General features: G+C 31.5%; 2 protein-coding genes across 7 annotated transcripts in view; one reads left to right on the top strand and one right to left on the bottom strand.

Annotated features, from left to right (window-relative positions):
- Window positions 1-2,588: 2,588 nt before the first annotated feature.
- LOC145956829 (uncharacterized) lies at window positions 2,589-11,854 on the bottom strand. Of its 4 annotated transcripts, XM_083072572.1 has the most exons (8): window positions 6,238-6,782; window positions 5,887-6,125; window positions 5,593-5,805; window positions 5,423-5,515; window positions 5,239-5,340; window positions 3,415-3,783; window positions 3,247-3,301; window positions 2,589-2,772 (listed from the first exon to the last, which is right to left on the bottom strand). In XM_083072572.1, the coding sequence occupies exons 1-8, from the start codon at window positions 6,650-6,652 to the stop codon at window positions 2,768-2,770; spliced, it is 1,491 nt and encodes a 496-aa protein (XP_082928698.1). In that variant the 5' UTR covers window positions 6,653-6,782; the 3' UTR covers window positions 2,589-2,767. The 4 variants fall into 4 exon arrangements, 2 of the variants coding, with proteins under 2 accessions (XP_082928698.1, XP_082928697.1); XM_083072571.1 differs by having other exon boundaries at window positions 2,589-3,301; XR_014433121.1 differs by lacking the exons at window positions 3,415-3,783; window positions 5,239-5,340; window positions 5,423-5,515; ... (1 more) ...; window positions 5,887-6,125; window positions 6,238-6,782 and adding exons at window positions 10,870-10,929; window positions 11,449-11,854 and having other exon boundaries at window positions 2,589-3,301.
- A 215-nt stretch (window positions 11,855-12,069) lies between these two features.
- LOC145956830 (ACT domain-containing protein ACR3-like) overlaps window positions 12,070-13,675 on the top strand; it is a 2,191-nt gene continuing 585 nt past the window's right edge. The window contains exons 1-3 of one of the 3 annotated variants that reach the window (XM_083072575.1): window positions 12,070-12,336; window positions 12,638-12,699; window positions 13,392-13,675. The exon at window positions 13,392-13,675 is cut by the window's right edge and continues 585 nt beyond it. In XM_083072575.1, the coding sequence (XP_082928701.1) occupies window positions 12,676-12,699; window positions 13,392-13,667 (300 nt within the window). In that variant the 5' untranslated portion in view covers window positions 12,070-12,336; window positions 12,638-12,675 and the 3' untranslated portion in view covers window positions 13,668-13,675. The remainder of the gene's footprint in view (window positions 12,337-12,637; window positions 12,700-13,391) is intronic. The other 2 variants (XM_083072573.1, XM_083072574.1) reach the window with 2 other exon arrangements.

Below are 13,675 nucleotides of genomic sequence, written 5' to 3'. Positions count from 1 at the left end.
CATGAAGAGATAAGAGATACAATAAAATATATGTGTGAAATAAGAATTTTTTTTTTAAATTCTTACTTTTTTTAGTAGAATTTAAAATTCTACTATTTTAAAAAATTTCATAAATACTTAAATTTCAAATTTTTTATAAATTCTTCATCTAAACAAAATATTTTATCTTTAAAAAAATTAAAATTATTCAAACAAATAAATTATTTTATTTAAATTCTCCATCCAAGCACACCATAATTTTATAAAAATCTTTGGAATCATAAATAAGTCTTGTGAGACCTATCTAGCAATAGACATTCCAAAAATCAAACCTAGGAATAACTTGGCATTGGCCGGGACCACTTGGGATGCAACTTGCAACTCTAAGTGGTTATTAAAACCCTTTTATAATATAACAAGACAAATTCTACAAAGCACGAGTTCAAAATAATTAGCAATTGTATAGGCTGATTATTACGTGTTTGCTGGGTAATGTCCACTCTATTTCTCTTTAAGTGAACACATGTACATGGGTGAAGCTTGACTAATTATTTTGAGTTAAAATTTTTATTTTTCTCTTTAGGAGGAAAATAAAATAAAATATTCTATAAATTAATACTAACTTATGCATTAATTAAAAATAAGATTTTAGAAAAATATATAACAGACGACTTTTATAAATTAATTTATATATAAATTAATTTTAACTTATAAAAAATCTTATTTAATTTTTCTTTCTAATTTTCTTATATTAAAAGAAATTTACCAAGAATAATAAGTGTTATACCAAAAGATATAAAGTATTATTTAAAATAAAAATATAAATAATGATTATACCGTCTTCTTTAAACATTATTTATTATCATTCTTATTTCTTAAGGTTAGGTCAGACTTTTAATATATAGAATGAACATGTTCTAGAAAATTAAAGCCTACATTTAGCATATTATTTATGATAGACTTTTTTTTATAGGTCTAGTCTAGTTTTTTTAAAGTTTAGCCTAACAAATTAGCCTATTTAAAAGTCTATTTAAATTATTAATGTTAATTAGGTCAATAAACTTAATTTTTAAAAAATCAATAAAATTATTTTTTAAATATAATTTATTTAATATTATTAAAATTTAATACTTTTAAAAAATATAGGAGAAAAATTGAATCATTTTCTATTGAAGGAACAATTCATGTATAATCATGTATGTTGATATATAAACTTTTCTATTAGGGCTTGACAAACTTTTCTATAAGCATAATTCTAAGCTTTTTTTTTATATATAAAAATAGATTTTTTTAAAAGTTTAAACTTGACCTTTTTATTAATAACTTAAGTCAAATCATACTTTTAAGAGGTCAGGTCATAAGTCTCTATTTAAGATCTGACATATTTTCATCCTATTAATAATTAATTAACATAAGATTATATCCAAATTTGAATTTGCTTTTAAAATTGATCAAATTCAATAAGTAATGTTTTTGTTTTAGAAACTAATCTCTAGTTGAAGAGAAAAAGTAGTGCATATAAATAAATAAATAATGACAATAAATTAAAGTTCCTCGTAATGTAAATTAGATGTGTGTATGCTTGTTTGTTTAAGTTGTTTGATGTTTATCATTTTCTATTTATATATCCAACTACATATTGTTGTTGATGGTGTAGAAAAATATATAAAAAAAACTGACTAAACACTACAAAAAAATGCGTGATTTGTGGCGGTTATTTTGGTGGTTTCTGGCGGTTAAAAACCGCCACAAATTGCATTACCGGCGTGATTAATAACCGCCGGATCTACGGTCGCCAAAAACCGTTTATGGCGGATATTTTGTAAACGCTGGTTTTGTGCGCCAGAAAATTCAATCTCTTTCTGGCGGTTTGAAACCGCCACAAAATGCATTTTGGTTTGACTTGTTTGACATTTTCTGGCGATCCAAAACCGCCACAAAATTGCAGCTCAGTTTGACTTGTTCATCATTTTCTGGCGGTTTTAAACCGCCATAATATTCATTTTAATTCTACCCAGTTCAACATTTCTGACAATTTTTAAACCTCCAGAAAATTATTATTATTTTTGGTTGTTTACATTTTCTGGTGGTTTTAGATTGTCATTTCTCGCATTTTCTAATAATTTTAAACCGTCAAAAATACACTTTATTTTACGGTAAATTTTTTTTTAAATATATTTGGAATTATTTTAAAAGCGCATTTTTATTATAAATTGACAAATAATATTTCGTATATTTTAGACATTTATCAAATTATTATTTAAAACTATCACTAACCATATTAATCATTAAAAATTAATAATGACTATATTATATTGTTATTTAATTCAAGTAACTTATAAATAAAAATTTTACTTGTCAAATTATAGGATCACTTATTTTAATAAATTATACATATAATTATAATAATATTTATGTGTTTTGTATGTTTCTTGTTCAAATATAATTACTTAAAGATACATTAAATTAACAACTTTTAACATTATAAAAAAAAATCAAGCCAACATCTAGTCATAGGTCTAGCATGACATATTTTTTTATTATTAAGACATTAACATCCATCAATTTTAAAACATATCCAACATACTCAAAATCAAATTCATGGTCAATGCTCAAAAGTAAAATATGTAAATTGTCCCAAAATTAATCTTGCTTCAAATATAAAAACATAGGTTCAAATTCATGAGTTCATCATGTCTAAAAAAAACAATAATAATGTCAAACTCCATGAACATTACTATCTAATGAAGATCCTCCTTGTGGTGTTGGCATGTCATGTCCACTCCCTTCATCCTATAAAATACAAATTGTTTAATGTTATCCTTATTAATAAAATATGCATAAAATATTAAACTTCAATTAAGTATTAATATAATTTAATTTAGTGCAAAATATAAAACAAAGGCTGTGGATGTTTGCATGAAAGAGTATTTGAACAAGGGTATTCAAACCCTTTATTATGATAAACAAATTGGAAAATAAAAAACCCAAAAAAACAGACCACACTACAAAAAATAGGTGGCAGGGATAATTTCTTCTCTGAACTGATAACAGATAACTAACTAAAATTGATATGCCCATTGGTATTGTCACCATTGCTCTCTTCTGCATAAAATACGTAACAATTCATATTTTCCAGATCTAACATATTAAGTAACTCAAAATCAAATTCATGATCAATGCTCAAAAATAAAAACATAGGTTCAAATTCATGAGTTCATCATGTCTAAAAAAAACAATAATAATGTCAAACTCCATGAACATTACTATCTAATGAAGATCCTCCTTGTGGTGTTGGCATGTCATGTCCACTCCCTTCATCCTATAAAATACAAATTTTTTAATGTTATCCTTATTAATAAAATATGCATAAAATATTAAACTTCAATTAAGTATTAATATAATTTAATTTAGTGTAAAATATAAAACAATTACCGCTACATTATTACTACCACTACCAAACATAGCCTCTAGCTCAGTAGGAATATGTCCTTCCTTCATTTGTATGTAAGCAAGCATGACATTTTTTAATGTCTTGACATTTTCTTGAGAAGTTGCCAATTCACCCTTCAAACTAATTACTTCCTTTTTCAGTTGAGAATTTTCAGTGGAATCAAAATTTGAAGAACTGCACCCTACACCACTAAATATTGTGGATGATTGAAATGCCACACTATGTAGACCTCCTAATCCCAAGCAACGTACACGTCCAGCATGATCCTTTCCCAACACTTTACTAAGACTATCATTAGTTGAAATTTCATTAGAGTTGTCACTTTCACTCATTTCTGTTGACATCTTCTCCTGAAAGAAACATGAATAAGTTCTTAAAGTCATTTTCATTTGTTTCTTCAATTTTAGAAGCAGTTTACTAAAAATTAAACAAATCTATTCTTCAATTTTCTTTCATAATCCTAAAGCTGAGATGCTACTTATGTTTCTCTCTATTCAAGTTCTTTGGTCTATCTGCTCAAAAAATTAAACATGAATTTGATGTTTTTATTCCTCAAAAAATGTGAGTACAAGAGGTGGGGTCTATTTATAGACTTTACATTGAAGTGTTACAGAATTCTTGTATTACAATTACCTATCAAATCCTAACAGATTGTCAGCTATCACTAGCTGTTGTTCTACAGTTCAGTTGACACTAGTTGTTCAAATATGAAAATAACTAGAATACTGTGTATATGCTGGCACACACCTCTACAAACTTGGCAAGGATGGAATGCAACAGTGCAATCCCGTCGGAGTATGTCCCTAGAAGATGAAATCTGGTAGGAGATGTAGATTTGTTCAGAAGGTCAGCTGGCTAGTCTTGAGCAGGAATGTGACAGATAGGAAGATGCTTGGAGATAACCTTCTCTCTGACAAAAAAAAAGTAGTAGTAGCTAAATTTTGTGGTTCTGATGTGACATGGTGACTGATTGGCGTGGAACTGATAGACCAGCTGCTTGCAGTGAAGCCCTCTGGTGTTCTAAGAAAGAAAGGCTCAAGGCTGCTGCACAGTTGGAATAGTCTTAGGTGGTGTGAATTTGATTGGAAAGTCTAACTTCCAATGTTGACCTGGGGACCAACATTAAATGTTGAAGCACGAACAATAGCGTTGTGAAGTAGATCATGGCCAATGTGTAGGTTGAACATATGAAGTGGGATATTATGCAGGAAAGGACGGTACTGGAAAATTTGGTACCAAAAATCTAAAGTTTCACGGAGAGAATTAAATGACTGACCAAAGCCAGTAGGAATGAACATGGGAGCAAATCTGTGGAAACAGGTTGTAACATCATGATCATATGTTTGGCACAATTGACACATTGGTCTATTTCTCCTCCACTTCCAACTCTTCCTCTGCCTATACAACCCACCTCTACCAAGAGACAATGATGGTTGAGGAACAAAATTATATGAATTTTTATTGGAAAAATTAGTCCATATGAAAATGGCTGCATACCAAGAGACAATGATGGTTTAAGGGATTTGTTGGAAAAATTAGTCCATATGAAAAATTAGTCCATATGAAAATGGCTGTCAGCCTGTCATCAGCTGTTGCTGTACAGCCGTCAGTTGACATTAGTTGTTCAGAACTGAAAAACCAAATAACTAGAACAATATGTATACATTGGCAATCACAAAATACTGGATGCTCAATTAACTTGGTAAGGTATGGGCAAAGGTTTAATATGTTCAATTCACACATCAACATTTAACAGTTATAAGCAAAGGTTTAATATGTTCAATTCAAATTTACTTGCAACATACCCCAATAGACCTTGCCTCCTCATTGATATAAGACCCATCTTTTTTCTTGTGAGTTGCAATGTATAGTTCACCTCGACCCACAACACGTCCAAGCTTTTGTTCCTAATAGAAATGACAATGTAACTCCAAATGAACAATATAAAAATTCTTTATTAAAGCTCAATAACTGAAGACAAATATTTACCATCTCATGTTGTTTCGTAGACAACAATTTTGCACCACCGGTATGTGGAATCATTTGCTTTTTTCTTACTTCAGTATTTTTTTTGCACAATTCCTATAAAAAAATAATTTATTTATTAAAACGTCAAGCTAAAAAAATAATTAATGATCATAAATATTTGTTAAAACTACCTGATAATTTGGCCTTAGATGATAGTCAACAAATGATGACCATTGATCTTTATGAATACCATCAGGAACTTTAGCAATTAACTGTTCTCTTGACAATGAAGGGTCATAAACACGGTTCCACATATTTATCTTTGCATTCCTATACTTTCTTGACATGGCAAGTGAACAATAACGCTTAGCAATCAATTCTGAAGCCTGAAAATGAAATAGATTCTTTAAACAAAAAGAAAAACACAGGTTAGTATATCATAATTACAAAAAAAAATGACCATAAAATTTGACTTAAGCATGTACCTTTAAAGTGTTAAAGCAATCATCCTTATATGATTTTGGAACTTTTATCCAACTCTCAAAGTTAATGGGAATATTTTTTGAATCAGTGGAAATACGCCCACAAGCTCCTAAAAGAAGTGTCGCTGCTTCTCCATAGGCTCGTTTTTGCCTATCAAATAGCACAACTATACGTTCACCACGTGGCATCTCAAATACTCCTGATTTTGTCAACTTAGTCTTTTTTGTATTTCCTTGCTCATCTGTTAAAATGTGACATAGCTTATATAAAAGTTTTTGATGGGTACATAACAAATATAAGAAGTTTTCATAAGAAATATAACTGTTGGATAGTAAAATAGAAAATAATGTTACCTATGACTTGTACAGTCCATACCCTACTTGACTCACGACCTACACGTGGTCGTTGAGTAGGTGCAAGCGTCTGCTCAGGAGGAGCCATGGGAGGAATATACGGCTGTTCAGGAGGAGCCATGGAAGGAATATGTGGCTGTTCAGGAGGAGCCATGGAAGGAATATGTGGTTGTTCAGGAGGAGCCATGGGAGGAATATACGGCTGTTCAGGAGGATCCATAGGTGTAATGTATGGTTGTTGAAGAGGAGCTATAGGAGGAATATGTTTTTGTTGAGGAGGAGCCATAGGTGTAATGTGTGGTTGTTGAAAAGGATTTATAAGAGGAATGTGTGGTTGTTGAGTACGAGCCAAAGGAGGGATGAAAGAATGTCTTTGAGATGCTTCTTTTTTAAAATGCTTGAATTTAGGATGCATGACTACTATTGAATACAACTTTGGACCTGCAATAAAAAGTAGGAATTAAAAGCATTCTTCTAAAGACAATCATATTTGTTTAATAAGAATGGAAATTCACCTTTCAAAGAAATATTCAGCAAACAACTAGTATTAATAATAGTTAAAAACTAACAATTGTGACTCTTTAAGCACACCAAACAACTGCAATAAGAGTTTAACAAGAGAAATTAGAATATAACAAGAAAGGTAGCAACAAAGTTTAAATTAATGAGTAAAAATTAAAAACAAAATCTAATTCTTACCATAAAATAAATTAGTTTGTGATATTTGTCTTAATTATTCAATTATATTTGCATCTCCTTGAAATTGGTTTTCATCATCTACATCATCCCTTGCCAAGGTTATTGTATCTGTTTCATTTGTAAATAAATTACTCAAGTCCTGCTCATGATACGACTCACTTTCAAATATAATATCTTCCCCAACTTCTCCCATATCATACAAATCTCTTGGCATCATGTGGACAACAACACTCCACCCTTTATTTACCTCATCATCAACATAATACACCATTTGTGCTTGTGAAGCTTCAATATAGGGGTCATGTTCTTCACGTTCACCTGTGTGAATACAGTGAGAAAAGTTTACTGAAGTAAATTGCCAAGCATCCTTTCTAATTCCTCTTGGGCGTGTAGTATCTGCCCATTTGCATCTAAAGAGAACAACTCTAAGAAAACCATAATAATTAAGCTCAATTATGTCTTCCAACTTCCCATAATATGGCAAATCTGCTAGCCTTAAATTTGCATCAGAGCTACTTGCAACACATGATGTGTTTGAAGTTAGAAAAACTCCATTATTTTGAGTTTTTAAGCCTTCATCTCGTTTTATGGTTCTAAACTTGTACCCATTGATGTTGTATGCCGTATATCTTCTTGCAATTGACATTGGGCCCCTAGCTAAATACTTTATTTCATCTGGCACTACATCCGTAATGTCTGGATTTGTAACCTAATTAAAGATTGTGTTAGTCACATAAGTGCATTATAATTTTTGCATGAAATTAGTTTTGAACATACTCGATGAAGAAACCAACTAGCAAATTCTTTATTAACTATCTTTTCCAACTCTACAGTTGAAAGCCTTCGATTTCTTGTCTTCCTCTTAGTGAATGTCTTGAAATCACTACCATAAAAGAATATCATGTTAAATCACTACCATAAAAGAATATCACTTACAATATATTTAAATACTTACTCCACATATGACTGAACTTTTGGACAATTTAGTAATAAATATCGATGTGCTTGTATTTTTTCCAATGGGGTAAGAGTGAAAGTTGATGAGCTTCCCACTGGTCTACCTAACTGAGGATAAATGATTTGAGATGTTTCATTATCATTAGGACGATCATCAACACGTCGACTTCTATTCAACCTTGACTCAACTTCTTCATATAGTGAGTAAATATTAAGAGTCTCTTCGGCCAAATAAGCTTCACTTATAGAACCTTCTGGTTGTGCCCTATTCCGTACAAAGGACTTCAAATGTCCCAACATCCTATCATAAAGGAAACAATAATTATTCAAAATACTCTTTAAAAATGTGAGATAAACATAACAAAACACATTTACCTCTCAATTGGATACATCCAACGATAATACACTGGCCCTCCCAATTTCACTTCTTCAACAAGATGACAAGTTAAATGGATCATCACTGTAAAGAATGATGGGGGTAATAGTATTTCCAAATGACAAAGAGTGAGCACAATCCGATATTGTAGCCTGTCAAGATCTAATATATTCAATCTTTTACAACATAACTCCTTGAAAAATGAGCAAAACTCTACCAACACTGTAGTCACACTATCAGGTAAAACATTGCGTATAGCTAGTGGAAGTAAATGTTGCATGAGGATGTGGCAATCATGACTCTTCAACCCAAATATCTTAGAGTTTTGATCATCAATGCAACGAGATATGTTACTAGAGTAACCATCTGGCATTTTTACATTTTTTAATGTAGTGAGAAATATCTTTTTTTTTTTCTTTTGTCATTGAAAACAATAAAGGAAGATATTTTCCATTTTCATCTGGCCAAAGATCCTCTTTTATTCCCATATCTTGTAGATCTTGACGAGCTTCAAGGTGATCTTTTGATTTTTCATCTTTAATCAATGTATACAACACATTGTCACAAACATTCTTCTCAATATGCATGACATCAAGATTATGACGTAAAAGATTATCCTTCCAATAAGGCAAATTAAAGAATATGCTTTTCTTTTTCCACTGCTTTGGTCTATTTTCTTCACGATTTCGTTTCCCTTTACTATTTAACTCAAGGTCTTTTAAATAATTATCAATTTGCTTCAAAATTTCTGACCCAGACAATAATCTTGGTGCATCCCTTTCTTCAATTGTGCCATCAAAATGATTTTTCATCAATCTAAACTTATGACCCCTCTCCAAAAATCGTCGATGTCCCATAAAACACCATTTATAACTACCTCTTAATCGACAAGGAAAAGTATCAAAATTACAAGTCGGACATGCATACCCAGTATAAGTATTCCACCCAGATAAAGTACAAAGCCCAGGGAAATCACTGATTGTCCACATGAGAGCTGCTCGCATAGTGAAGCTTTCTTTTAGAGAAGAATCATAAGTTTCCACACCTTCAACCCATAGCTCATTTAGTTCTTTGATTAAAGGTTGTAGGTACACATCAATCTTATCCCCAGGCATTTTTTTACCTGGGATGATCATAGAAAGAATCAAAGAAGTTTGTTTCATGCATTCCCAAGGAGGTCGATTGTATGGAATTAGAATTACCGGCCATATACTATAACTATTACCCAGGGTTCTATTTGGATTGAAACCATCAGTTGCAAGACCAAGGCGGACATTTCTAGGTTCTAAAGCAAATTCAGGGTGAAATTGATCAAAATACTTCCATGCTTTGCCATCTCTTGGATTTCTCAATAATCCATCTGGGTTACTATTTAAAGCATGCCATCTCATGGACTTTGCTGTTTTAGAACACATAAATAACCTTTGCAACCTTGGTTTTAAGGGAAAGTATCGTAAGACCTTTGCTGGAAGTTTCTTTTTACCATTAGTACCTTTTTGTTTCCATCTAGATTTTTTACAATGTTTGCAAGTCTCCAAATTTTTATCTTCCCCCCAATACAACATGCAATTTCTTGGGCAAGCATCTATCTTGGTATAATTGAGACCAAGCTTGTAAATCACCTTCTTAGCCTCATAAAATGAATTAGGGATGTTTGCATATTCAAATGCATCTTTCAATAACTCTAAAATCATTGTCATTGCCTTGTCGGTCACACCACATAAACATTTTATATGATATAGCCTTAATAGAAAAGACAACTTTGAGTACCTTTGACACCCTTGATACAATTGTTGGTTACAATCTCTAAGCAAATCATCAACTTTCTCATTTCCTTCATCAATTGTGGTGTCTATAAACTCAGATGGTCCTTCGTACATATCATGTTCCACATCAGTATGTCTATTGATCCCAAATGCATCATTTATCATATTTAACACTGGATTTTCATTTTCCAATGGCTCATCTATTACTTCAGTGTCCCTTGATGCCATTGTTTCATATGCTTCACCATGCCATATCCAAACTTTGTAATTTTTTGGAAATTGCTTACAAATCAAGTGGTCAAACACAACATCTCTAGTTTTCCATTTACTAAAATGACATTTAGGACATGGACACCTTATTGCACCATTGACAGATCGATTTTCAAAAGAAAAATCTAAGAATTTATTTAATCCATCTAGATATTCTATTGTATTCCTTGGCATATCAATCCATGATTTATCCATTACTACATCCATCTGACAAGGTTCAAGAAGAAGAAAAAACTAGATAAGTAAATTAATTTACTTATTTAAGCCAATTAGTCCAATTTCTGTAGTAAATCAGAGCCTACTGTGACAATATCAGTAGATTCTTTGTCTCATAAGCATAAACATCTTCAATATCATAAAAGAATCATATGAATGCATACTTGCTTTGTAAGTTTTAGAGCCACAAATATTTTGACATATAAGGAGATAATCAGATAAACGAATAGAAAGCTGCGTGTATTAAATAATACAAATCCCATACGTCTATACATATAACATGCCTGGCAAGTAGTTATAGATATCCTTAATATATAACTTAACCAATTGCTAAATATCACAGATTACCTTGCAAGTTTTGCTTCCTTAAAAATGGCCAGTTGCTGGGAGAAAAATGATTTGCAAGAACTGCACCCACAAGCAAGTGTAAAAATTGAAAAGCAATCCATCAGTATATGTAAAATGAATGCAGTTTAACACCTGAATACTAAAAGCTGAGGTTTGTGGTTCTTGTACATACAGGAGTCAAATAAAGACTAAAAGCTCAAACAATATAAGCATTTAATAAGTTGACTTGGAATGAAGATTAATAAAAAGAAGTTACTTATTCCGCATGCACTAACAGGTATGCCAAAAAGAAATGTACAAAAAGAAAAACTATTTTCTTCTAGCTGAACATAAATAGACAAAATATGAATCATACCTACAATATGAATAACCATTGATGTGTTCAGTGATATCTCTATTTTCTAAAAGGCATTCAGTATATCATGTCAAATTCATACATACTAAGGAGTTCCCATGCTAAATCTGACTATACTTTAATTGAGCAAAATGAAAATTAAACTTGATCTCATCACCTAACATGTATTAATGATTATGATCAATCAAAGTGAAATTTCAATGGAAATAAAACTGTCAATGTACCTTTCCAGTTTTTTATCCACCACAGTTGAAATTTGCAGGCGCGGGAGAGCTACAACCCGGAGATAATCTATTCCTGTTAAGATAAATTATTCTCAATATAAATTATTCTCAACTTAATCCAAAAAAGAATCAACAACAACAAGAAGCTTACGATCCTTGCAAGTCTTTTGGCCAAAAGTGCAGTCAATTGGTCAAGAAGCAGCGTGCCAAATTCTACATTTTAAAAACTGGTTTTAAAACTTATTTTTAACTCAAAATTTGATTGTATGCATAGTTAATCTTTAATATCATTGCTGCTAAATAATAACTTAATTATGCCAAATAATAACTTAATTATTATTTTAGCTAAATTTAAATAATAACTTAATAGTTAATCACAGAGATTCTAGAAGCCAGTTACAATTATTTGGAAATATCAGCACAATGGACATAACTTCAAAGTACCAAAACTGCCTTGAATAATTTCCAATCAAAAGCAAAGAATATATGGCACTAATACTATTATGCATTACAGATTAGGACAACATGGTAGCTACAAGTAACACAAAATTAGAAAACTAAAATTAGAAGACATAACAGATTCAGCTTTCCCTTTCTAGTATCAATTGGTGGACGTTTCTGTCAAATGAGAAGAAAATTAGACAGGTTTTTTTATTTATTATTAACACATTACAGTCTTACAGTTGGTATTTAGTACAGTCTTGTATAGTATTGTATGCTAAAAAGCATACAATTTTGAATTTTGAGAAATGTAGACTAAAAATGTTGATGTGGCAATGTTAGGAGTACTTTATACGGCACATGGATGGGTGCACGCTTGACACTGAAGGAGAGAAAGAAAGGGTCATCAAATGCATTGAAGCTGCTATTCAAAGAAGAGTTAGCGAGGTAAAGTACATTGTGCAGTTTAAAATTGATTCTGTATGCCTCTTTAAACCATACCAAAGACCAGAAGTCGGGGATGAACTTCTGGTTCTCAACATAGTAAGTTCTTTGATTTCGTGAGATGGTTTCCCAATGATCTTTATTATAACAAGTGACTTAATTTTCTCTTGACCCCCCTACTTCTTATGAGGCCCCGATCTACTACTTTTCTTTTCCGCTCATTTCTTTCTTTCTTTCCCTTTTTCTTTCTCTACATCAGAAAGTCTTCTGAGTTTAACCCAATTAATACATTTTGCACCTGTAGCTATCTACTTGTATTGTTGCGAATGGTACGGCAGATATATGGGGCTAAGTTCCACTCAGATTGTATGTGACCATCATATCCACCTAATCAATCGGTGATAGTGATGGTCTTTTCTTTTGTCTTCAATAGAGCATTAGAGCTTAAGAACCTATGTACTCCACGTAATATCATCTGATCCACATCCCTATAACCTTAAAAGTTAAACTAAATAAAGGGAAAGTTTGCTTTGCTCTGTTTTTATCATATACAAATTGAGTTTATGTGACAAAATGTCACTATCAGCCATATATGCTATAACATCATACAATTAATTATGCATCCCTGTTTGATTTTGTCCATACATCTGATTATGAGTTTTATATGTATGTATATATACTAGGCGTAAAATTTACATCGTCCACCAGTCAGAATCAGAATTCCTTATCAGTATGATTTTTATGTTAGATCATGAATTAATAACTACATCCTATCTAAAAAATAAATAAAAAATCCCAATTGTGTAAAACATTTTATTCTCATAAATAGGACCAATGTGATATTTATATAAGATTTCTCTTTCTCATTTGGAAGCAAGTCTTTGAGAGACTTTAATTGATTCATAATGTATGTTTTTTTTTTTTAGTACTAAAACACTGGTTAAGGAATTTTTAGAAAAATGTATAGATATGTTTTTACTTTTTATTATTTATTCATTAATTATTATGATGATGATGAAAGTGTTGTTAGCATTGATCTTGTGGGATGATGGACACAGGGTGTGAGCCTAGAGCTGTGTGCAAAGGACAGAGTGGGGTTGCTGTCTGAGGTGACAAGGATCCTACGAGAGAATGGCTTAACAGTGAGTAGGGCAGGTGTGTCAACCATAGGGGAGAAAGGGCTGAATGTGTTCTACATGAGGGATGATGCATCAGGGAACCCTGTGGACATGAAGATCATCGAAGCACTACGCAAGGAAATTGGACAGACAGTGATGGTCAATGTGAAGAGGGTACAATATTTCTTCTCATATAAATATAATACTAACTTTTAATAAATCAA

Source organism: Cajanus cajan, chromosome 4 (genome assembly GCF_000230855.2).
Source record: "Cajanus cajan strain Asha chromosome 4, NIPB_CcT2T_4, whole genome shotgun sequence".
Lineage (NCBI taxonomy): Eukaryota > Viridiplantae > Streptophyta > Magnoliopsida > Fabales > Fabaceae > Cajanus > Cajanus cajan.
This window is presented reverse-complemented; position numbering and strand designations above follow the sequence as displayed.

Bases quoted from the DNA above. Each gene is read 5' to 3' on its own strand.
- LOC145956829 (XM_083072571.1), bottom strand. From the start codon at position 6,652: ATGCATCCTAAATTCAAGCATTTTAAAAAAGAAGCATCTCAAAGACAT. The intron at 5,516-5,592 runs GTAGTTTTAACA...ATTTTTTTATAG, and splicing joins ATCTAAGGCCAAATTATCAG to GAATTGTGCAAAAAAAATAC. The intron at 5,341-5,422 runs GTAAATATTTGT...CATTTCTATTAG, and splicing joins CTACGAAACAACATGAGATG to GAACAAAAGCTTGGACGTGT.